This window comes from Myxine glutinosa, chromosome 1 (assembly GCF_964187855.1).
Source record: "Myxine glutinosa chromosome 1, kmMyxGlut1.1, whole genome shotgun sequence".
In the NCBI taxonomy this organism is placed as follows: Eukaryota; Metazoa; Chordata; class Myxini; order Myxiniformes; family Myxinidae; genus Myxine; species Myxine glutinosa.
The window spans coordinates 326240791-326266441 of NC_136261.1; the positions used below are offsets into that span (position 1 = coordinate 326240791).

At 47.9% G+C, this 25651-nt stretch overlaps 1 protein-coding gene across 9 annotated transcripts in view; it reads right to left on the reverse strand.

Annotated features, from left to right (window-relative positions):
• Positions 1 to 385: 385 nt before the first annotated feature.
• The window catches only part of LOC137411513 (3',5'-cyclic-AMP phosphodiesterase 4D), a 626580-nt gene continuing 601314 nt past the window's right edge, over positions 386 to 25651 (reverse strand). For 6 of the 9 annotated variants that reach the window (XM_078769745.1, XM_078769746.1, XM_078769748.1 and 3 more), the window contains 9 exons: positions 15581 to 15674; positions 15156 to 15331; positions 14903 to 15001; positions 14437 to 14601; positions 13803 to 13902; positions 12609 to 12763; positions 10234 to 10356; positions 7485 to 7667; positions 386 to 2570 (listed from right to left, as the gene is read on the reverse strand). In XM_078769745.1, the coding sequence (XP_078625871.1) occupies positions 2058 to 2570; positions 7485 to 7667; positions 10234 to 10356; positions 12609 to 12763; positions 13803 to 13902; positions 14437 to 14601; positions 14903 to 15001; positions 15156 to 15331; positions 15581 to 15674 (1608 nt within the window). In that variant the 3' untranslated portion in view covers positions 386 to 2057. Of the gene's footprint in view, positions 2571 to 3050; positions 3162 to 7484; positions 7668 to 10233; positions 10357 to 12608; positions 12764 to 13802; positions 13903 to 14436; positions 14602 to 14902; positions 15002 to 15155; positions 15332 to 15580; positions 15675 to 25651 lie in introns of all 9 variants that reach the window. The other 3 variants (XM_078769741.1, XM_078769742.1, XM_078769743.1) reach the window with 1 other exon arrangement.

A 25651-nucleotide genomic window follows, 5' to 3' on the forward strand; every position in this document is an offset into this window, starting at 1 on the left:
AGATCAGGGGGTCAGAATTGGGTATGACAAGAGATGGTGGTAGATCAGGGGGTCAGAATTTGGTATGACAAGAGATGGTGGTGGATCAGGGGTCAGAATTGGGTATGACAAGAGATGGCGGTGCAGTGCTTGCTTGATGTCCTGGGTGGAAGTGGGAGACAGAACGGTCTGTGTGGTTTGTGGTTCCATCGACCTATGTAGAATCAAAGAATCCTCCCTCTTCCTCCTTTTGAAAGAACTTTGGGATATGGCTTTTTAATGCAAAATACATGACAAGAAACGGATTGATTGTTTGAGTTCACGGAACATCACTAAGTTGTACACCCCAATTTCGATTATCACTGGCCTGATCATCCCCATGTAAACGACAACATCCCTGCAGGAATTGAGACCCATGCTTTATTCTTGTGATTCTCACACCAATATAAAAATATCTTTACATGTAATGTACAATGGTGGGCTCAAATCAAAGTAATTTGCACAGGAAAATAAAATAAAAGCAGTTTGAAAACTGAACCAAACTTTAATAGTAGTTACACTGAATGTTCAGCGTTGACATAAAAACAAATGAATGAATTGTCCTGGTGAAAATAAAAGGTTACAGCAATTAAAGAAAAATGGAAAACTCCAAACGATGCACACCCAACAACAGCTCGTCTGTCCAAAAGAGGACTGCAACACACCAAACCTTGTCAGGTTCAATATCAAACAAACAATGTTCCATCAACAATGTCCAATAAGTTGACTAATTTTGCATAAGTGAGACTGTTGTTACATTATCTGTATATGCTGATCACTGGGTGCTGCTGAAACAGTTCTACTATGTTTCCTGTCGCCCAAACCCCTGAACCTCCATACCATCAGAAGGTAATTCAACTGAACTGGGAGGTCATCCCTACAGTTATAACTATCAACAGCAGCTTGAGCCATGTCGGCACCTCACACGTATTTATAATATTAGGGGCATATAGGGGTATGTATAATCATACATACATACATACATACATACATACATACATACATACATACATACGTACAATAAACAAACAAGCAATAAACAAACACTTGCCCATCACTTTGTGACATTATATATGTACACACAAGACGGTGTATATAGGCAGTGCCACGCCGTTTGATCAGACGGTAGGTGCGCTGTGCTCAAAGATGCTGCGTAATTCCTGGAATCAGGGTGAAAACAAGTGCTGGTTTCTTCTTTCCCATGTTGGATGACAGTGAAGTGATGTTTCTGTTTCTTGAAGAAACGATAGGTTTTTGAAGGGCCAGGCAGAAGAAGAAGACGAAGAAGAAGAAAATAAATCCGCATTGTGGAGAGGCCCATCCCGCAAAGAATCCCTGCTTCGGAGGATTGCATTGTTTTCAGACGCCCTTCCGTCCAGCGGGTTAGGGTCGATCTACGGCCTCGGTTCAACGTCACTACAGATCATGAGGAGAAGAGGTTGGTAGTACAGCAATAAATAGGCAGGAAAAGGCACAACACGAGGGAAAGCTACTCGGGCTTCAATTTGTCAACCAAATTGTGATTTTGCTCGGTGCAGGTTGATGCGTTTGTGAAACGCGCCACCCCGCCCATTTGGTAGTCACTTCCGGAACTACCCGCTTTCATGCCATTAGCAACAAGAATTGTGGCTCAACATCTGCAATGACATTGTTACCCTTTCTTATATTCCTGAGTAGGTCGAGCACAAAAGAAAGAAAGAAAGAAAAGAAACGTTCGTTCTCGAAGTTTGAAATGCCACCTGGCGGACGACTTTCTTGGTAGTTCTCCACTGAAGATGGAGAGTGTGAGGGCCAGATGGTGCGGTGGCATATTGCTTAAATAACGCGATTGCTTTAATGGTCAGTAGGATAAACGAAAGTCCACAAACCCTTTTGTGCAACCAAAGCAATACCCTTTTGTAATCCTATAATGTCACCCCTATACTCTGTGGTCGATCGTGCGGAGCTCTTCGTAAACTCCTGTGCGGACCACATCTGGGGATACACACGAAACTGAATGCAAAGCCAAAAGCATCCGCCTTCCCTTTGTTCTCGGTGCATCAGCAGTCGCTAGACGCTCCATCATCGGACAGGACTTCAGCCCCGCTCAGTTCCTGAGAGTCTTGTGCAATCACCGTTCGGCTATCGCTACCGCTGTCATCTGTTCCTCCTGGGCTCCACGGCCCTCCTGTTGTGCTCACTACCCTAGGAGTGTGCAAGTCACTCTCATAATCATATTCATCCTTCACGTCATTATCTGCATCCTCCTCTTCGATACCTCCATCCTCTCTGTCGTCATTTTTCTCCTCATCTTTAAAATGTCTACTTGACAAAGACATGTTGTCTTCCAAAGTAAATTCAAACTGGAATTTGTCAATCGGCATCAAGCTTGCACACAGCCCACCCATGGCAAGGCCCGGATCATCAGGCGGCGGCGAAGGACTGCTGGGAATCATTCCTTGGTACCAGTCGCGGTTGTCCTGCAAGGTATCCAAGATGTCCTGTGCATCCGGCTGCACCAGGTCTGCCCAAGTTTCCCACAGTGGGTGGACGATGTAGTCAATGAAACCGACCTGTATAGGAAGACAAGGAGAGCAGGAATGTGAACAAATGCTCACCAAGTGCTATCCAAAGGTTCTAACATGATGACGCTATTATATATCTTTGAGATGCAACAGGTATATGCTGAGGTGAGAATGAAAAGCCTCATCAATTTGTGGGGGAAGGATAATGATGGAAACAAACAATGCAAGGAATGGGATTCAGCTCGTCTTATTTAACCATGCAAGAAGATTTAGCGCAGCATTAATGAGATTATATTCATGCATCATGATCAATATTGTGATCATCATCATCAGTAAAATGCAAGCTCTGGTGTCAGGAAGTTCATGCTTGCTTTCAGTGTGCTGAGTGGGATTTAAACTGCAAAACTCAACTTGCGGTTAAAGGGAGTAGTTAAAAAAGTAGCAATGTGGTTAATGATCCCAGTGGGTTGCGGTGCAGGCTCTCACTACAAAGGGTAATTTAGGACTCGTTTTAGAACTTTCATTCACCTGTCCAGCATACTGGTATGGTTGCAAACCCCCCTCAGTGGGGGGATCTCCGTCACTCCAAGTGGCCGAGGCATCGCCCAACACAAAGTGCACCTTTGCGCAAGTGCCTGCCTGTGGGTGCAGGCAACGGTGCCAATTGTTCGAGCCATGAGCCCTTGAGGCACCTCAACCCAAAAAAGACCATGCTGGTTTTGACTCAATCAGCTCTTCCACTTATATCCCACAAAACCCTTCCTACCCCACCCCTCCCACATTCTTTGCCATTTTGTAACCCCACGAGCCTTAACTATGTCTAATGTATATATGTATATATATATATATATATATATATATATATATATATATATATATATATATATATATATATATATATATATATATATACAGTGGAACCTTGACTTACGAGTGCCCCAACTTACGAGTTTTTCGAGATACGAGCCGTCGCTCGGGCGGTTTATTGCTTTGAGATGCGAGCCGAGATTTGAGTTACGAGCTTTCGCCACCCGGTCACGTGGTTATCTTTCCGTGAAAGTACAGTATCTGTCGTATAGCGCTGCATTTTTGTTTTCGCATGTTTCTTTATTTTGAGTTTACGCCGCCAGGTGGGTTCCGGTCACGTGGTTATCTTGACGTGCACGTACAGTATCTCTGTCGTATAGCGCTAATGATATATAGCGCCGCCGATAATGATATGATAATTTATGATAATCTATGCAGCACGACATGGTCCTCACGTCACACAAGGCGCCTTTGCCGGCGCAAAACGGCTCTCTCAGGGTCAAACTCGGTATCGTTTTGAGCGCACGGTTCAGACCTTCAAGAAAAAGTTTATTTTGTAAAAATCGAGCCACGCGTTCAAAAGATATGACCGGTTTTGTTCGCCGGCACGTCGGCGCTCGAATCGAATCGAGTTAAAACGAACACTGCCGTTGTCGGGTCCGTCTGAGACAACCACCGGGCCTAGAACGCTGGGACCGGTCTTGTTGGATAGGCCTGGATCAGATCTCGAAACGCTGGAAGCTGCACCTCTCAGTGATAATCTTGTGGACCATGACAAGAGATCGTGCGACACCTTCGCAACGGCTTCCAGCACATCCGCATTCGACCATTTCGTGAACACCAGACGCCCCGCCCATCAAAGCGCGTACGTAAGATAACGTTACGTACCCGGGGCCTGTCGCCCCCATTAGGACTCCCCCCAGGAGTGATTTCAGGCCCTTTCCTGGGCCCACACACACCACAACATTCCCTATGTTACTTATGTCGTGTCTTCTGGTTGTTTTCGCATGTTTCTTTATTTTGAGTTTACGCCGCCAGGTGGGTTCCGGTCACGTGGTTATCTTGACGTGCACGTACAGTATCTCTGCCGTCAACTTGTTCAGAGTGCCGGCGATAGCTCGCCTTCTCTTTGTGGAAAACACGGTGAGATCCTTAACATCCAACAACTAATGGGACGCAAACGGGGCGCCCAGTTTAGCGGTACACACATTGATGAATCACCCTGCCTGTGATTCACCCATGACAGGTTATAGCTGGGTCGGGATTCAAACCCAGGCTGGACAGTTTAGACTTTAGAGTCAAGTGTGCGTACCTCCAGTCCAGGCCATCCTGCCAACTTGTATGCTGCATACAGGTGAAATATAAAGCGCGAGATATTTTTATATATACTGTATATTTAAAAAAAAATTGGTGTGGTTTTTGGCGGGCTGGAACGGATTAATAGCATTTCAATGCATTTCAATGGGGAAATTTGATTTGAGATACGAGCAATTTGAGTTACGAGCTCGGTCACAGAACGAATTAAACTCGTAAGTCAAGGTTCCACTGTATATATATATATAATTATATAATTATATATATAATTATATATATATATATATAATTATATATATATATAAATATATATATATATATATATATATATATATATATGTATGTATGTATACATATATATATATATATAGTCAAGTGAAAAAGTAAGTACACCCCATGTCAAGTTTTGACTTTTTCAACATATTTCAACATACAGCTATTTGATCTTCATTTCAACAATATTGAGAGATAAAGGTGATATAACATAACAAATATCATGAAACATTTACATTTTGTAGTCCATTGCATAATTTAAATAAACATAAATGCAAATTTCGCATGTGGAAAAAGTAAGTACACCCTTGGCTCGAATAGGTGGTATTGCCCCCTTTGGCAGAAACAACCTCAAGTAGGCATTTATTATAACTGTCTACCAGTCTCTGACATCGACTGGGAGAAATTTTTGCCCACTCCTCCATGCAGAATTCTTTCAGCTGTGCGATGTTTGAGGGGTTTCTTGCATGCACAGCTCGTTTCAAATCCCCCCACAACATCTCGATGGGATTTAGAACCGGGCTTTGACTTGACCATTTCTGAACCCTCCATTTATTTCTTTTCAGCCATTCCTTGGTGGATTTACTGGTATGTTTAGGGTCATTGTCATGTTGCAAGGTCCACCTTCGGTTGAGCTTCAACTTTCTGACAGATGGCTTCACATTATCCTCAAGCACCCTCTGGTTCAATGAAGAATTCATCGTGGATTCTATGATGGGTAGCTGCCCAGGCCCTGTGCAGCAAAGCTGCCCCAAACCATAATATTTCCACCACCATGCTTTCCAGTTGGTATCAGGTTCTTGTGGTCAAATGCTGTCTTTGGTTTTCGCCAAACATGTCTTCTGCTACTGTGGCCAAAGAGCTCTACCTTTGACTCATCTGTCCAGAGGACATTGTTCCAGAAGTGCTGGTCTTTGCCTGGTGGTATTGGCAAATACCACCACAAATACCACAAATACCACAAATACCATGTTCATTGGCAAACTTTAGTCTTGCCCTGATGTTCTTTCTGGACAGCAAAGGTTTCCTCCTGGCACACCTCCCATGTAGATCAAATTTGTGCAGCCTCTTTCTAATGGTGGACTCGTGCACTTTGACATCAACAGTGGCAAGAGCTACCTGTAGATCCCGTGATGACATTCTGTGGTTCTTAGAGACTTCTTTCAGCATCTTGCGGTCTGCTCTAGGGCTGAATTTGCTGGGGCGGCCTGGCCTGAACAGGTTGGCAGTTGTTTGGAATCTTCTCCACTTGTAGATGATCTTCCGGCCAGTCGAATGATTGATTTCAAATAGTTTGGATTTCAAATAGTTTAAAAAGCCCTATGTCGCACATAGGGCTTTTTAAATCCCTTCCCAGACTCGTAGGCATCTATAACCTTCCTTCTGAAGGCCTCAGAGAGCTCTTTTGATCTCGGCATGGTGACGCCGCACACTTCAACAACAAAGAGCAAACCAAACTAAATGTCTAAGGTTTAAATAAGACAGGTTCCTCCAAGATCCTCTCTAACGATGTTCTAATCATTTGCACCTGAGCTGGTGCACCTGATTCTAATTTTAGGTATTTGAAGTAGTGATAAATGTAAGGGTGTATTTACTTTTTCCACATGCGAAATTTGCATTTATGTTAATTTAAATTATACAATGGACTACAAAATGTAAATAAATAAATTTTAAAAACCACCTTTAGAGGCCATTTTTCCCCGCAAAGCGGGGTTTGGCCTTTTTCGGGAACCGTGGTTGTTGTTGTTTTTCGGTCCCCTATTTGAAGCAATGTTTTACGGCCGGATGCCCTTCCTGACGCCAACCCTTTTTGCCGCCTTTAACGACAAACAGGGAATTACCAGTGAACTGGTACTCAATTAGCCGACCTCGGAAGGATGACAGGCTGAGTCAACCCCCCTGGCGTTAATTCAGCGATCGACCGGGATTCAAACCCAGGATCCTTGGATCCTAAGCCGGCACCCTAGCCGCTAGCCCAACACCAGGGACTACAAAATGTAAATGTTTCATGATATTTGTTGTATTATATCACCTTTATCTATCAATATTGTTGAAATGAAGATCAAATATCTGTATGTTGAAATATGTTGAAAAAGTCAAAACATTACATGGGGTGTACTTACTTTTTCACATGACTGTATATATACACACACAACTTTTAGCATGTTAAAACCTCTGATGAAAAATCCAAAATTGTTCAAAAGGTTTTGGCTGCAGAGTTGCAAAAAAGATTCCAAAGTCGATTTTTATATAATATCCAAAAACCTCGGCCCAACAACTCCCCTCCCCCACACTGGAAGGTTTCAGCCTAAAAATTTCCAGGTGATCCAAGACATTTGGGAAAGGAGGAGGGGAGTTGTCTGAATTTTTTTTGGAGGCATGAAGGAGGGGGGATGAGGGGCGGAGATGCAAACACCAACACCAAGTACCTGGACCTATCAAATATACGTGCTGTTGAAATACATGTGATGCATATTATAAATTGCCTATGGAAAACCAAATCTCACATTAGAATCCCATGTCTTTGCCCCTCTTGATTTCACTCCTCATCGTTTCCGCCCAATTTACCTGAGACTTCTCAACAGATGCACTGTGCCTGTCGCACATAGGGCTGATCTCCATGCCGCGTTCTCGCTCACGATCTCCCTGCCTGAAGAACTCCTCCATTATACGATCGGTCCATTGGCGGTAGATCTCCAATGGCTTTGTGGGGTTGCTCAAGTCCGCACAGTGCACCATGTTCTGGAGCACCTGGCGCCAGACGAGTTTGGACAATGCTTGGTCAGACAGTGCAGATGTTTTCCTCATTTTTCTAAAGAACATTTTCATTATAATGATTCTTAATATTGTTCATTCGCTACTTTGGTTGTAGTTGGCTACTGTGGTTGTGGTTGACTACTGTGGTTGTGGTTGGCTACTGTGGTTGTGGTTGATGACTGTGGTTGTGGTTGGCTACTGTGGTTGTGGTTGACTACTGTGGTTGTGGTTGGCTTGCAAGGGATATTTCTTGCAAATCCATCATATTCACTCAATGTCTTGCGAAAGAGCAACGCTGTCTGGCGGGAGTCAATTTTACAAGAAAGGAATGAATGCAACACAGTGTCAAATCCCCAAAAACAGTGAATATTTGAAAGTGAATATTTAACAAGTGTGTGTCTACCCTCAGGAGTGCCAGGAAGCACTATCTCTCCACACTCAAGAATGAACTCTCAAACCTGTCTCCTTCCTCCAAATCCTGGTGGCGTCTGGTCAAATCTGGTGTTTGTTCCCCCTCCATCCCCTCCCTTACCTCAAATGACGACACAGTTGACACCGCACGTAACAAAGCCGAATTCCTCAACTCTGTGTTTGTCTCAAAATCTTGCGTCCCAAACAAATCTCTCTCTGTTCCCACATTACCCAGTCGAACCCAACTGCTCCTGGACTCTGTGTCCTTCTCTCCTGACAAGGTGGAGAAGTTTTTGTCAAACCTCGACTCTGATTCTGCAACTGGACCAGACGGCATCAGCCCGCGGGTCCTAAAATCCTGCTCTGCCGCTCTATCTCACCCTCTCTCTGTTCTTTTCACCCTCTCTTTTGCTCAAGGTCATCTGCCAGCATCTTGGAAATCAGCAAACATTACTGCTTCACACAAAAAATGTGCAAAAACAGATCCTTGCAACTACAGACCAATCAGCCTGCTCCCAATTTTCAGCAAAGTCATGGAATCCATCATTGCCTCAGATATCAAATCCTTCCTCTTCTCCAATGGCTTGATCTCCGATCATCAATTTGGATTCAGACCAGGTCATTCTACTCTGAACATGTTGCTTCTGCTGTCTCAACAATGGATGGAGGTCCTCAATGCCAAACAGGATATTAGAGCTGTCTCCCTTGACATATCACGTGCCTTCGAAACGGTCTGGCACCCAGCTCTGCTCACCAAACTCTCCTCCTATGGTATCCATGGAAATCCCCACGCATGGCTTGCGGACTTTCTCTCTGGTCGTAGTCAACGTGTGGCCCTGAATGGATTCGACTCATCTCCCCTTCCTGTTCTGGCTGGAGTTCCCCAAGGTAGTGTTCTGGGCCCTGTGCTTTTTCTGGTCCTCATCAATGATCTCTCCGACTCTCTGGACAATCCTCTCTATCTCATGGCTGATGACTCCACTCTCTGCCGCTCCATTCCTCATCCCTCAGACCGCAGCCTGCAGCCTCCTCACTCTCTGCAGACCTGGACAAAATCACAGACTGGTCAAACATGTGGAACATGTCTTTCAATCCTGACAAATCTCACACTCTTACTTTGTCTCTCCAAAAAGACCGACTGGAAAACCCTCCCATCTACTTTCTCAACAATCCTCTCCAAGAAGTTCTGTCGCTCAAGCTTTTGAGTCTCACTATCTGCCATGATCTTTCTTGGGAAAACCACATTTCAAATCTGGCCTCCAAAGCCAGTCACCGACTGGGCATCCCCCGTCGTGCGAAGTCCTTCCTTGGCACACCTGAGCTCCTCACCACAAACAAGGCTTTCATCCGCAGCTTAATGGAATACTGTTCCCCCCCTCTGGGCCGGTGCTCCTGCCTCACACCTAGCTCGACTTCACGCTGTTGAAACCAAAGCTTTCAGAATCATTGGAATCTCCTGCGATGAAGCTAACTCCGAGGGCCTTTCACTCACTCACCACAGGCAGGTTGGTGGTCTTTCTGTCTTCTACCGACTCTTCTCCAGCCTTGCTCCCCCAGCTCTCTCTGTGCTCTGTCCCCCAAATAGTCCTACAGGTCGCACAAGATCTGCAAGCAACCCTCTTATGGTTAAACTGCCAAAATCTAGGCTCTCTGCTCACCTTCACTCTTTCATTCCCCTTTTCTCCCGCCTCTGGAACAAACTACCCCACTCCCTTCAATCCCACTCCTCCCTCCAGGTCTTTAAAACAGCTGTTCACCACCATCTCCTATCTTCCCCCATCCAAAACCTTGATCTTTTCTACCCCCGCTAATTCACCCCAGATCCACTTTTTTGAAATTCCAACTCCTTTCCTGGAAGTCCTTGCAGTGTCCATATGTTTTATACCTCTCCGACCTCCCCCCCAAGTCCTCTCCCTCCCACAGTTCTCTCGATGTCCCTGCTCTCAAATGTTGTGTTTGTGTCCTTCCCCCTCTCTCTCCATCTTGTCTACCACTCCCCTTATTTTGTGTTTTATGTGTCGGTTTGACTTTTTGTGTGATTAATGTTCGCTCTTTCACGAGCCTCGATCTTGTTTTCAAAAAAAAAAAAAGCGAAAAAAAAGCGCTTGTAAATAGTTGAGTTTTCATGATCCATAACAACCTGTGTTACCTGTATGCGATCAGTGTAGTTATCGAGAAGAAGCACCCCAGAGCTAGTAACTTTCTTCGTTTCAACCATGGTCTTCAGGTCAGCCATGTGGTTCATATGCTTCGACATGTCTGTAGCCAAGACCTGCATATCAACAGAGAATGCAATGAACTTCCTGACGACGACAAATAGCATATATAAATAATGAAAACGGATGATGGACATGCTTAAAATAATACAAACTAGCCAGTCATTTTTTTTTTAACAACTGAAAATTGTTTCATTCGTCTCGGCCCAAATGGGTTGCGAGACTATTGGAACGCCCGTGGCTCTGCCTGTCTGTCTGTGTCTGTATGTATGTATATAACTATATATATATATATATATATATATATATATATATATATATATATATATATATGTATATTTATATATATCTATCTATATCTATATATCTACATATACAGACTTGGCATTTAATATGGAATATCTTTTTTTTCTTGACTTGGGTTTACTTTCTTCACTCAGTATATCAATCTGGTGAGTTTCTTTTACCCTTCGGTGATTTCTTTGTTAAAAGAACCATGTCACTGATTGTCTGTCACAGCAAGAAGTCAACAACAGGATTATATCACAGGTGGTGTGGCAAAATGTACGGATAGGTGCATTTGATGATTGGCTTCACAGTCGGGTATACAAGGGTTGTTGCGTTCTGTATTAGTGTAAAACAACTGCTGCACGTCTCCAAAAGTTATTGCCGCTTCCTCTGGAGATGGTCCGTCAACTCGACAATGCTGTTTGTCATGGAGTGGTGGCTTTACGAAATTACGGCATGAAACAGCGTGCTATTGCTCGGCAGTATGGCATCACTCAAGGTCAGGTGTCAAAGATCCTGAAACGAAATGCTCAGAGGGGTGTCCCTACTCCAATACCGAGGCCAGGAAGTCCCCGCAGAACCACAAGGAGGGATGATCGCCAGCTGCACCGGTTAGTCCGCAATGGCCGTACCAAGTCAGCTAATCGGCTTAGGGCTGAGTGGCAGCAACTGACAAATGTGCCTGTATCTAGAAGGCTAGTCAACCAACGACTGGTTCAAGCAGGCTATCGTGCTAGGCGTCCCTGAGAAAGCCACGCCTGACCAGACAACACCGCCAGCGCCGATTGCAGTGGGCCAGAGAGCACCGTCAATGGCAGCCAGGACACTGGAATCACGTGACCTTCAGTGACGAGTCTAGATTTCTGGTCTATCGTCAAGATGGCCGCGTCCGAGTGCGCAGACAAGTGCATGAAGCCCACAACGAAGATTGTATAGTGCCAAGAGTCCAAGCTGGAGGTGGTGGGGTGACCGTTTGGGCTGCTTTTCATGCAGGGGGCAAAACTGACCTGGTTGTTCTGAATGGAAACCTGAACCAGTTCAAGTACAGGGCCATTCTGGAAGAAACATTGCTTCCATTTGCTCGTGCAGCCTTTCGAGGAAACTTTGTCTTCCAAGATGACAATGCACGGCCTCATCGTGCTCGCATGATCCAACACTTTCTTGCTGACCGTGGTGTAGAGCATATGGAGTGGCCTGCCATGTCCCCGGATATGAATCCGATAGAGAACTTGTGGGCAGAATTAACGCGTCAAATCGACCACTTGGACCAGCAGCCGACCTCTGTGCGTGAATTGCAGCAGGCTATTGTCACTGCATGGCAAGCGATTCCTGTCCAAACCTTAGCAAATCTCGTGAACAGCATGCCTCAACGTGTACGTGCTCTCCTGAATGCTCGTGGGGGTTACACGAAGTACTGAACTGTAATTTTACTGTCCGTAATCCCAGTCGTAATTTAACTTTTGTTTTTGTGAAAAAAAAAAATTGGCTAATGCGCAAAATAAAGAGATACTTCTGGAAAACGTACAGAAGTTTAACACAGTACTGTCCATGAATTGAGTTCGATATCAGTTTACATCACTTTCAAGGATCAATTTATTTGTTTCGAAATGTCAAATGTGGTTTTTGTTTCTTTTAAAGGTCACATTAACAAAATCTAGAATCATTTCAACATAATTCCAATGAACTTTTGGTTCTAAGACATCTTGAAAAGTAAGTTCACCCCCACAAAAAAAATATTCCATATTAAATGCCAAGTCTGTCTATGTATATATATATATATATATATATATATAACAGCAGTAGGCCATAATCGTTGCATGTTCAGTTACCGATGGTATTTTTGTTCAGAATGAGTGCGAAAGGTGAGGAGACTATGCGCTCTACCGAGTGCAGTTGTACTTTTTTTTTTCTTGGTTTATATCTCAAACCCTTTAACTACTGAATGCACTTTCATCAGAAAACATGAAACAGTGGTGGCTGCAGTTGAGTGAACATCGAGGAGACTTAAAAAAAAAAGTACCATGTCGATGACCATCTTTCGGAGAGAGAGGCGTTGCTTTCGCGTCAAGTTCTGGAATATGTCACAATTTTCCTCCTGCAGTAGCTTGAAGCCGACAGCCAAGTGATGGTTCTCCAACACAGACTCGTCATTGTACATAAGAGCCAGCTCTGAGTCTGAACAAAGAGGTACAAGTTACAAATAAAGCATTTGGAAACCTAACGTTTAGGTATGGGTAGGTTAAGGATTAGCGTAAAATAAACAATTTCATACACGATAAAATATAATTCAGAGGTGGCACTCTCCTGCGACATGCGCCACACATCCTCACTATCATGTGACGCCTTCCTCAAGTGCTATGATCCTAAAGTACCTCACCCTCACCAGCTGTGCTCTGACGAGGACCCTAACTGTGCTCGAGTTAAGAAGAAAAAAAAACACTGAATTTTTTTTCTTTGAAAGGAAAAGGAAGTGTATCCTAGAGTGGGTCTTCAAAACAGGATGTCGTCTGGACTTTCCAGATGTTTAGAAAACAGGGCTCATTTGATGTGTGGCTCAGGTTCCTTAAAGTTACTATGAGCTCAGTGACAAGTTACTATGAGGTTACAGGAAATGTGTGCACTCATTAGCAAGATAAATATTTTTTTTAACGAACATTTCGATAACAACCTAGGCGACGGCAATGCCATATCTGACACAAACAACTAAAATACTGCTTCTTTCTGTTTGTTGTAAATTAACTTTTCCATTGACCTAGCTTTTTGTTTAAAAAAAAAAGGTATAGTAAAGTGAGAGTTAAGAATAAGTTTGAAGCAATATTGTGTTCAACAGGAAGCGCGCAATAGCATTAGGAAAGGCAGGAAATGGAGGTCGCGGCCTGTCTGTCATCACACTGCAAGTGTCGCCCCCACACAAACGTGGGCGCCATAAAGATGGGGAAAAGCTCAACAACAGTAAAACAAAAGGATTAAGCATAGGGGGTTGGGATCACCTATAGGTCATGCTTGTTATGTTAGGACTGGCTTGCTCCGCTGATAACATTTTGGCGATAAAGAACCAGAATGAGCGATTATCACCGATTTGGATTAAGAGGATTTTTTTGCTTTTGATCTCGGCCCAAATAATCAGTCAAATTCATCCATTTCAGAGGAAAAGACATGTGGATTTGCACAAGGAAGAAACGGGGGCAAGAAGATGGCAGTGTTATGAACTCACTTGTGCTGATAAGGAACTGGTTAGACACGCCAGGATGATCAACGTCATGGATTGCAGCTGCGAAAATGGCTGCCAGGATCTCAAGGTCCGTGAAAACTGCCTGTCAAGGTATGGAGAAGCAACAAAGTCAACAAGAAGCACAAGTCACAATAATCCTGGAAAAAAATTAAAATGTCTGTCATGATGTGTGCCCTTTATGTCATATACACAAGATGCCAAATGAGTATTAAAATTCAATGGACACTATTTTAGAGATCAGTACAAGATAGACTCCGACATTGAACAAAATTTCGAAGAACTATCAATGGAGTCATTTTCGTATATAGTATTTCAAAGTGCTCTGACATCAGGCAGTTGAATCAAGAAACGTATCAAGCGAGTATGAAAGAGCCGTTTAGCAGTGATGACGAATCAGTAGTTGAATCCACTTCCATTATGGGCTATTAAAATGATCTTTTAGCAGTGAGGTTCGAAGACTGGTCTACAATCACAGAACCATGACTTAAACATCTGGGCTTAAACTCTGAAATAATCGATGCTTAAAATCGATGCTTAAACTCATGCGTATTGTTACGCCCAAGGGAAATGAAGTTTATAAAATATGTATAGAAGAGTCGGAAAGAAGCAGCATTACCTCAAGCGCAGGTGTTGACAACAGAACGTGTGTGGACTGTGCGACATCAGCGGCATGCAAGCTGTTGTGGTACTGCACTTCTGAGTGGTAGTGGTCCTCCAGAGTCATTATGTATGTGACAAATGTTTCCACGGGAATATGGAATGTTTTCAGGAGGTCACGCTCCTGGTGGGGCAGAAAGGTGAGATCGTGACAAGAAAGGAGTTAACACCGTGTCTATTGTAAATCATCTAAGCGCGTCATTCTGCAATTCTCACAGGTGCTAAGAACTGTACGATCAAGGAAAAATTCGATTGGTTTGTAAATCTGCGAAATGCTTTAACATTTCAATGATCAATCGGTTTTCTTTCAAAATGACAACAACAACATCAGCAACAGACAATGTCGAAGAGGGAGCAAGAGATAAGTGGAAAGCCGAAAGAGGCGGCGATAGGAGGAAGAATTGTGCTATAATTGGGAAAATCACCCGGAATATGGAGTACAGAATGACGGTCAGAGGACGGTTGCTGGAATATTCGGAGATGCGAAAGATGTTGAGGCCCCACTTGTTAATGTCTTCAAGCTCCTGTGTGGGTGATCATGGGCACAAAAAGGTTGCAGATCCATGCAAAACAAGACATTTAAGCACGAGTGTCCAGCGATGCAAAGAAAACAAACAAAACTGCGTTTTCTCAGAATGCGAATCAAAGGGATGACCGCCTTGTAAAAAGCGGACCGACCTTGGACAGCAGGTCCTCGTGACTCGCCTTGACACCAAAGAGCGGTACACCCGAATTGCAGAGGCTTGAGCTGTGTGTGAGCTTCTTTACACCGCTAATCTGAGACATTGGCTGCCGGCGCTTCTTAGACTTGTCCTTAGCCTGAGGAGATGGGATCTCGACTTCTTGCTGTCTGTCTAGGTAGGTAGAAAAGTAGAGTCACAATGGGCATTGTGCCGACAAGATTTGTCCGTAAGCAAACGGAATGTTAAATAAATGATTAAATAACCGAAATTTGAGACGACAAGTAAAGAACCAAGCACTCACTATCCAGTAATTTACCAAAATTACAAAGCAAACAATTCACCTTCATCTGGTCTTTTTCTACTATTGGAGAGAAGAACTGCATGCATTGCAAGGGTGAGGTGAAGAGTTCAATACCATACCTAGAAACGTGTTAGAGATGTACTCAGACACCTGATTTCCAGAACGGCTCATCTCTGACAGCTGGCTAAGTTCCCGGTTCAGCATCCTCTTGAACTACAGTGGATAAAAGCAAAATTGATAGGTTACTCAGTGCCTGCCAGAAAGACTCAAACAAATGGACGAACACAGGGAAACCGATAACGTTTCATTATACTTTATAAAATAAGGCATTTCTCTGTACGTCTGATAACTATGTATTTGAAGATGGCTGGACAAATCTCCACAATAAATTGCATATGTGCTCGAAATACCCAGGGTCAGGTCATGGGTGCAAAATAATTTCCCCTCACTGCTCCCCCTCCCACCTCCCCCGAGAGTGGGGAGCCGACTTGCGCTTTTGGACTGTACGCAGAGATTAGTAGAAGTGGTTTAACCACTGACCCAGTCGGAGACAGTGAGTATTGACCCCTTTTTTCACTCCCAGAGGGAACAGGTGTTACTGTTACTAAAAGAAAATGGGTCTGTCCATCTGTCACGTGAAGAAGAAGCAGGACCTTGAACTTTAATGTAGCGGTTCCTGCTGTCGTAAAATACGGGAATAAAAATGGTACTGTTGGCAACATTTATTATATTGGACAACAGCAGGAAAACTTTAGAAGGACATGGAAGGAGCACACATAATTATATATTGTAATACTTCTCGTAACAATATAAAGATATATAAAAGTACACGGAAGGAGCACACAAACAACAACAACAACAACAACAACAATCACAGCCATGACGACAGCAGCAACACCAATAATTATGTGATATAAAGATAATTTCTTTGCGTGTCTCACTGTATGTATGTATGTGTGTGTGTGTGTGTGTGTGTGTGTGTGTTGTGTGTGTGTGTGTGTGTGTGTGTGTGTGTGTGTGTGTGTGTGTGTGTGTGTGTGTGTGTGTGTGTGTGTGTGTGTGTGTGTGTGTGCGTGTGTGCATGCGTGTATGTATGTCTATGTCTGAACCTTATGGAATCGAAAATGGTTTGGCCGATTTACATCAAATTTTGCATGTGTGCTAGGGGTACCAAATTCGGGTCATAGGTAAAAAAAAAAAAAATCCACCACCCCTTCCCTCTCCCTATGAGGGTAGGGAGACCACTTGCAATTTTTACCTGTATATGTATATATTGCAAAGTGGTTTAACCAATGATCCCTGCCTAACATAGGGTTACCGACACCATATTTTGCTCCTGGAGGGAACGAGTATTATGAGTAATCCAAATTTCACCATACAGCAATTTCCAACACCATACCAGAATGACTCCACACAAGTAGGATAGTGTTTGGCTAATAATGTGTAACATCATCACCTTAAATGAGAGGTTATCTACATTTGAGTGAAACAACCTGCCCGTTCAAGGTAACAAAAATGGTTGTCACCTTCATTTCTTATGGCAAATAATTAATCAATCATATTTGAACTCCAAAATAATCAAAGGATTGGTGAAAACCCGGAAACTCAAAATGGTCAACAGCATTTCCACACATTAAATAGACTAGTCCCTGTTATCCCTGGTTATCCCTGGTGTTATCCCTGGTGTTGGGCTAGCGGCTAGGGTGCCGGCTTAGGATCCTAGGATCCTGGGTTCGAATCCCGGTCGATTGCTGAATTAACGCCAGGGGGGTTGACTCAGCCTGTCATCCTTCCCAGGTCGGCAAATTGAGTACCAGTTCACTGGTAATTCCCTGTTTGTCGTTAAAGGCGGCAAAAAGGGTTGGCGTCAGGAAGGGCATCCGGCCGTAAAACATTGCTTCAAAAAGGGGACCAAAAAACAACAACAACCACGTTCTTTCTACCACCAAGGGGTCCAAGAACCACGGTTCCCGAAAAAGGCCAACCCCCGCTTTGTGGGGAAAAATGGCCTCTAAAGGTGGTTTTTAAATAGGCTGTTGTCCTGAATAATGATGTATGTAAGGCTATTTAAAGGAAACACTGAAAGTATGTTACACACCTGTCAGCCTGCTTTGCATGACAGTGGGATTCCAGTACAGGTAGAGTGTCACAGTGAGCACCGATACAGGTCTTCGGAGGCATGAGTCGAAGGCTTACGAAATGTTTACTTGAGCAAAGCAGCAGATTTAAAGTACCAAATATGCAATACGGTGAACTCAGATGAAAATTTCTCAGTTTAACAATGGTCGTGTGTTCCGATTACTTCATTCAAATGTACCGACAAGCAGCACAATTTGATACTCTGAATACAGGTAATGCAGGATACCTGAAAGATGCAATGACAATGCAATATTTCGACAGATCGGTAATCTATACAGCCCCCCAATACGTAAGCTTTTCACTCGCGCACTAACCTGGAAAAGTGGTCCAACAAGCCACACCTTGGCACAAGCCTCACAAAAGAAATCTGTGAGCGGCATGATGATGTCCCCTGCTTCTCAGTGTGGACTTCAGGGCAGTCAGAAGGTCCCAGTAACTCCAACAGCACCAGATGATCCTGTTGCTCTTGCCTGCCTTAACCTATCGGTCCTTGTTGCTGTCTTTCCTCCTCTATAAGCAACACTGGAGGCTTGAAGACAGGAACCATTTTCATAGTCTCAAAAAGCCCACAGACGATGCAACAAAGTGGAAGGTAACAAGGTTTCCTTCTCGAGCCGAGCTTCTATTCAGCCTGGTGGATTTTTCTTTAAGATGGGAAAATGTTTAGAGCAAAAATATCGTTTAGCTTCTGTGCACGCCTTGAGTTTCGCCTTGAGGACACCCTCACCCCATTCTTCTGGAAACTCTGCTCTTGTCTCTCGTCACAAGAGTCCACCTGGCCAGGCTCCATGGTCCCCAAGAGGTGAAGTTTCCTGTGCCTAGGTCCATTCTCAAACATCCATAAAAAGGCAATGACTCAAGGGGAAATGAAGGATGGAAAAGATGATTACAAGAGGCTACAGAAAGAGGAGGTGCAACGTCACAATGAAGGTACCTAAAAATACAGAGTAAAGGAGAAAACGGAAAAAAACAGAAGGAAAGGGGAAGAGGTAGGAGTAAGTGTAAGCATGGATGAGGTGTGAGGTGGGCACATGAAGAGGATGATAAGGTGCCAGACAGAAACGAGATGAGACTTTCACAAGAAGCCTATTTACATTCTATGGAGGAACATGGCAGGACGTATGGCAAACGGAACCTTCCACGTAAGGCTCAGAAACACGGCGAACCAGTAAAATAACAAAAACAAATTCTTAAAATGATAAACAAATCGATGGTCAAGGACACCAGGCTATTGCAGACAAAAGATGTCTGGGCTGAAGCGAGGCCTCGAGTAAGATTGCGTCGGCGACAGCAGATGCCAGGAAGGAAATGGAGGCAAACGCTCGGGGACTCAAAACAAAAGGCACAAGGCCGAGGGATAATCCCCGAGATGCAGCTGGCTGTCGAGACGTCAGGAGAATTATGCTAAGGTTGGAGGAGTCGTACTGCAGCGATGCAGCTGCTGCTCGGCCTTAAGTGCTCACCACTGCGGCATGCCCAGCTGAGGGCACTCTTCCCCCCTTCCCCAACCTCCATCGCACCCACCCCACTCCCTTGTCCCAATCCTTTTCCATCTGCCTTCAAAAGGCTGCTCACCCACCTCCCTCCCCTCCAATCATCCTACTTTTTTGGAGCTAATATAATTTATTCAAGTTAGTAGTTTAAAAATTTACTCAGCATGTCATATATTACCCAAAAGCATTATGATGCCAAAATGAATCGTTTTCTTTGCAATGTCAATAATCAAATTGTGATTGATCTGGCAGGGAACTATATTCTGGCATGTTTCTTTATCAATAAAGGTTAATTTAATTTTTAAAAAAAACAATGTTTTAATAAAATTAATTAACTAGTATAATGTGGCGGACACAAAAGCCCACTGGCGTGGTGACATCATTCCGCGCACCAAGTGGGCGGTGGCCACGCCCGAGGGGTAGGCGTGGCCTCATGATATACACCGGGCGCGCAGCCCGGAGCGCGCCAGTGTTACAGTGAGCTCCTGAAATAAAGACGCTTATAAGTTACCGCTTGTCCGCTTCCTCCTTGCTCGCAAGCAGCGCGCGTAACGCCGCGCTTTACTGGTGACCCCCTTGACGTTGGATCTGCCGGAGCGATCCTTCCACACGTGACGCCATTGCCATGGCCAACTTCATCAAACTTCCCGAATTTTGGGAGGCTCAGGCCGAAGTCTGGTTCGTCCAGGCCGAAGCCCAATTTCAGCTTCGGCGCCTCACCGGCGATGACACGCGCTATTGCCACGTCGTCGCCTCCCTCGGGCCCGGCACGGCCGCTCGAGTTGTGTCCGTCCTTCGCCACCCACCGGACGGCCACAAGTACGAGGCACTCAAGCGGCTACTCCTAGCCACGTTCGGCCTCACGGACAACGCACGGGCCGACCGCCTCCTGGATCTCCCCGAGCTCGGTGACACGCGCCCGTCGGTCCGAATGGACCATATGCTGTCACTGTTGGGCGACGAAGCCCCCGGTTCTCTATTCCGGGCGCTTTTCCGTCGCCAACTTCCAGCGCAGGTTCGCCTCGCGTTGGCCGGGACCGGGCTAACGGAACCCCGAGCATTGGCAGCCGAGGCGGACAAGTACTTCGCCGCTTCGGACACGCGGGCGAGAGTCGGCGTGGCCGTCACGGCCCTCGTGGCTGATGCTGCTGCTGATGCTGCTGATCCACAGCATCAGCTTATACAGCATACGCAGCATGCTGATATGCACCTCGTGACCGCCGCCACGCCCCGCCCACCGCCGCGGCGAAAACCGCCACCGCGGGGAAACCCGCCAACTCCACCGGCCTGGCGGAGCCAGCCGCGCTCCTCCAGCTCCACCACCTGGTGCTGGTTCCACGCCAAGTTCGGCCACGAAGCTCGGCAGTGTCATCCGCCATGCTCCTTCAACAGGTCGGGAAATGCCTGGGCCGGCGCTCAATAGTGGCGATGAGCGCCGGCCGTTCGAGCAGCCTGCTGTTCATAACGGACACCTTCTCCGGGCGCCGTTACCTGTGCGACACAGGAGCGCAGGTGAGTGTCGTTCCCGCCGGCACGTCAGACAAGCACGCCGCGGGTGGGGGCCCCGCGCTGCTTGCCGCGAACGGGACGCCCATCCGTACGTACGGAAAACGCTGCCTCTCTCTGCGGTTCGGAGGGCAGGTTTTCCGATGGACGTTCGTCACCGCCGACGTGCCCATGGCACTGCTTGGCGCGGACTTCCTGTGCGCTAATGGGCTCCTGGTCGACGTCAAGTGCAGACGTCTTGTCCAGGCCGAGACGTTCAGCTCGCTCGCTTGTGCGTTGCCCAGCTCAACGAGCGGCTTGCCGAACGGTTCGGTTCCGGCCACGTTGGTCTGTACGCTTCCGGCAGCGGACGCATTCACCCGCCTCCTCGCCGGCTTCCTGGCCCTCACGCGGCCCACCTTCTCGGCGGGGGCCATCAAGCACGGGGTGGCCCATCACATCCCCACCGTTGGGCCACCGGTCTACGCCCGGGCACGCCGCCTCGAGCCGACGAAGCTGGCGGTGGCAAAAGCGGGGTTCGCTACCCTGGAGCGACTCGGCATCGTTCGGCGCTCAGAGAGCGCTTGGGCGTCGCCGCTGCACATCGTGCCGAAGCCCGGCGGGGGATGGCGACCGTGCGGGGACTATCGCCGTCTCAATGACGCCACGACTCCCGACCGCTACCCCGCCCCCCACATTCAGGACTTTTCCGCCCGTTTGGCGGGCATGTCCTTCTTCTCGAAGGTGGACCTCATACGCGGCTACCATCAGGTCCCCGTCAGGCCGGAGGACGTCCCGAAGACGGCGGTCATCACGCCATTCGGACTCTTCGAGTTCCTGCGCATGCCCTTCGGTCTGAAGAATGCGGCTCAGGTGTTCCAGCGACTGATGGACAGCGTCCTGCGTGACTTGGATTTTGTCTACGTCTACCTGGACGATATCCTCGTCGCCAGCGCGTCCCGCGAAGAGCACCTACGCCACCTCCGCACGCTCTTCGAACGCCTGGGCCAGCATGGCCTGATTGTGAACCCCGCAAAGTGCCGGTTCGGCGCCACCATAATCGATTTTCTGGGGCACCGTGTCACCAGGCACGGAGCCGTCCCCCTGCCGGCCAAGGTGGAGGCGGTGAAGGGGTTTCCGCGCCCCCGCACGATCAGAGGGCTGCAGGAGTTCCTGGGCATGGTGAACTTTTACCATCGGTTCCTGCCCCGTATCGCCCAGCTCCTGCGCCCCCTGCACGAAGCTCTCCGAGGTAAGCCGGGCAAAGGCGACGTTACCTGGACCGAGCAGATGGACACGGCATTCACGGGCGCGAAGCTCGCCTTGGCTAACGCCACCATGCTCGCGCACCCGGCGCCCGATGCACCGATCGCCCCCACCACCGATGCCTCGGACTACGCGGTGGGCGCAGTGCACGAGCAATGGGTGCATGGAGCTTGGCAACCGCTGGCGTTCTTTAGCCGGCAGCTTCGCCCGCCCGAACGCCGTTACAGTACCTTCGACCGCGAGTTGCTCGGGCTTCACTTGGCGGTCAGGCACTTCCGCCATCTGCTCGAGGGCCGTGCGTTCACTGCCTTCGTCGACCACAAGCCGCTGATCTTCGCGATGGGCAAGGTCACCGAGCCGTGGTCGGCCCGGCAGCAGCGTCACCTCTCGGCCGTGTCCGAGTACACGACGGACATCCAGCACGTCGCGGGGAAGGACAACCCGGTGGCGGATTGCCTTTCCCGGGCCGTCGCCCACGCAGTCCACCTTGGCATCGACTATGCCCGGATGGCAGCGGACCAGGCCGCTGACCCCGACGTCCAGGCCTTGCGGACCGCCGTCACGGGCCTCCGCGTCACCGAGGTGGCGTTCGACGGCGCGGGCGCGGCCCTCTTGTGCGACGTCTCCCTCGGGCGTCCTCGCCCCATCGTGCCCGCGGGCTGGCAGCACCAGGTGTTTGACGCCATCCACGGCCTGTCCCACCCGGGCGCGAGGGCCTCCCAAAGGCTGATCGCCGACAAGTTCGTCTGGCATGGCCTCCGGAAGGCCGTCCGCGGCTGGGCCAGGACGTTCCTCGCGTACCAGCGCGCCAAGGTGCACCGGCACACCCAGGCCCCGTTGGCCCCGTTCACGGTGCCGGAACGCCGGTTTGACCACGTCCACGTGGACCTGGTGGGACCTCTGCCCCCTCGCGGGGTTTCACCTACGTCCTCACCATGGTGGACCGCACCACCCGGTGGCCGGAGGCCGTGCCCTTGGCGTCGACAACGGCGGCCGATGTTGCGCAGGCTTTCATCGCCACCTGGGTCGCCCGGTTCGGCGCCCCCTCAGACATCTCATCCGACTGCGGCCCCCAGTTCACCTTGGAGCTCTGGGGGGCGGTCGCGCAGGGGCTCGGGGTCCGGCTGCACCGAACCACGGCCTACCACCCCCAGGCTAACGGCCTGTGTGAGCGATTTCACCGCTCATTGAAGGCCGCGCTCCGGGTCACCCTCCGCGACGGCGGCTGGGTCGACAGGCTCCCCTGGGTCCTGCTGGGCCTCCGGACGGCGCCCAAGGAGGACCTGCGCGCATCCGCGGCGGAGTTGGTCTTCGGGCAACCGCTGCGGGTGCCGGGCGAGTTCCTCCCCGACTCCACGGCACCATGGTCCGCGGCACAGCAGCGCTCCGCTCTGCAAGAGACCGCCCAGAGGTTCGCCCCGGTGCCAACGGCATGCCACGGGTACCCACCGACGCACGTCGCCCCGGAGCTTCGCACGGCGGAGTACGTCTTCGTCCGCCACGATGCCCACCGGACACCACTGCGGCCCCCGTACGACGGGCCTTTCCGCGTGCTGGAGACCGGGGCGAAGCACTTCACCCTGGACATCGGCGGTACTCCTGACCGCGTTTCGGTAGACCGCCTCAAGCCGGCCCACCTCGACGTGGACCATCCACCGCCAGTGGCCCGACCCCCACGTCGGGGCCGCCCCCCTGCGGGCGGACCCCCGGCACCGCCCAGCCCCGCCGCCCCCCGGTCCTGCACCCATCCCAGGGGCAGCCAGGGGCATCCCACCTGGCATCCCTGCACCCCGGACGCCGCCGATCGCCAGGGGGCGCTTCGGCCGGGTCATTCGTCTGTCCCGCAAACTGGCCCTCCAGGTGCGCGGGAATTCTGGGGGGGCGCGTGTGGCGGACACAAAAGCCCACTGGCGTGGTGACATCATTCCGCGCACCAAGTGGGCGGTGGCCACGCCCGAGGGGTAGGCGTGGCCTCATGATATACACCGGGCGCGCAGCCCGGAGCGCGCCAGTGTTACAGTGAGCTCCTGAAATAAAGACGCTTATAAGTTACCGCTTGTCCGCTTCCTTCTTGCTCGCAAGCAGCTCGCGTAACGCCGTGCTTTAATAACACTTTTTCTTCTTTTGGTCAAGATATTGGTCAAGCAATGTATTTTATCAACTGAGAGCCTATTGACAACATGTTCACCGCCGTGGAAAGCGAGCAGCAGCTGGAGTTTCGAGAGTTAGCCCTTCGTCGTAGCAAAAGTGTTTTTTTGTCAAAATAATTAGGGTGCGGATCCAACATTATAGAGGGGGAGGGTAGGGGGAGTTCATTTTATAAGAGTTTCCATTTCCCTGCAAGCTTCTTCTATCTGATTGGTTGGATAAAACCACCAACTCAGAAAATGTTTGTATCGTGTACAGCGACATGTACTGTACTTGAACGAGTCACCGGTTTTGATGAGCAACAACTATGTTGTTGTTGCTGTTTTGTATGCAGCATGAGGCTGCTGGTTGCATCATTTCTCTGGAAGCACGTTTGTGCCGCTGATGCAGTGCCCCAATTACCAGTGAGCTGGTACTCAATTTGCCGACCTCGGAAGGATGACAGGATGAATCAGCCCTCCCGGCATTAATTCAGCGATCGGCCGGGATTCAAACTCAGGATCCTAGGATCCCAAGTCAGCACCCTAACCGCTAGGCCAACACGAGGCTACAATTAGTCTATGATATGTCGTTACTAGATTTGTCAATAATTTTTTAACAGTTTTCAATTTTCTTATTAATTCAAAAAAGGGCACATGGCAATACACCTGTTTCACGCAACAGAGTGCATCACAATACTTTGCATTAAATGTCAAGTGAGAATATACATCTGTAAAAATAATTGTTTGTAAAAATATCTGCACACGTCAACTTTGTCAATCGCTGTAGAGACGCTAGTGACGCAAACGAAGCATCTCTTCTTAAATTGTTTTTTTTACATGTATATGTTTATATTGATAAATAGTAATACTGATTACTGTGCAACAACAACAATATTAAAAAAAAAAAAAAAACATCATCTATCTATAATTCCAGTAATCTCTGTGTGTCTGTGTGTCTGTGTGTCTGTGTGTTTGTCTGTGACCGCTGTTTCTCGACAACCACGGGTCCGATATACTTTAAACTTGCCAGGTATATTGCTGGGGACCCGAGGATGTGCCTTTTCAAGGTTTGAAATTAATCGGACAAGTACTTACCGAGCTATGTCCAAAAAACGCTTCAACCAATCAGAGAGCAGCGAGCTATCACGTGTGCCGAACGTGGCGATCAGACTCTGCCTCGGACGGCACATTTGACAGCGTATTCATTTATTTCACGTTGGAAAACTATGTTGCCGTTAAACTATGTTTTAAAACGAATTCAAACTGCGATTAAATTAAAACGATTCATCCTAACTGCGATTTGCGAACTTCCGGACAGTGAAGACTTCACTTCCGGCAGCCAATCACAGAACGCTTTGTTGCGTAGGCGTGGCCGATGTGAGACGAGCGGAGCTGAGCGCGTTACGAGCTGACCGCCATTACGGTACGTAATTCGATTTCTTATGCGCATTATTTCTCCCAATTCAGTCAGAGCGAAGGGCGGAAGCGAAGAGCGTTGTTTTTTTTGTTTACGGGCGTACGGGCGGGGTAGAGCGTACGGGTAGCGTTTTTTTTTTTTTTTGGCAAGGAACGGGCACCCACGTACGGGCAATGCCCTAGTTCTAGGTAATTTGAAGACTGGTGATAAAAGGAATTTCAGAAAGGGTAAGTCTGCACAGGTTCAGTGCAGCATCGATCA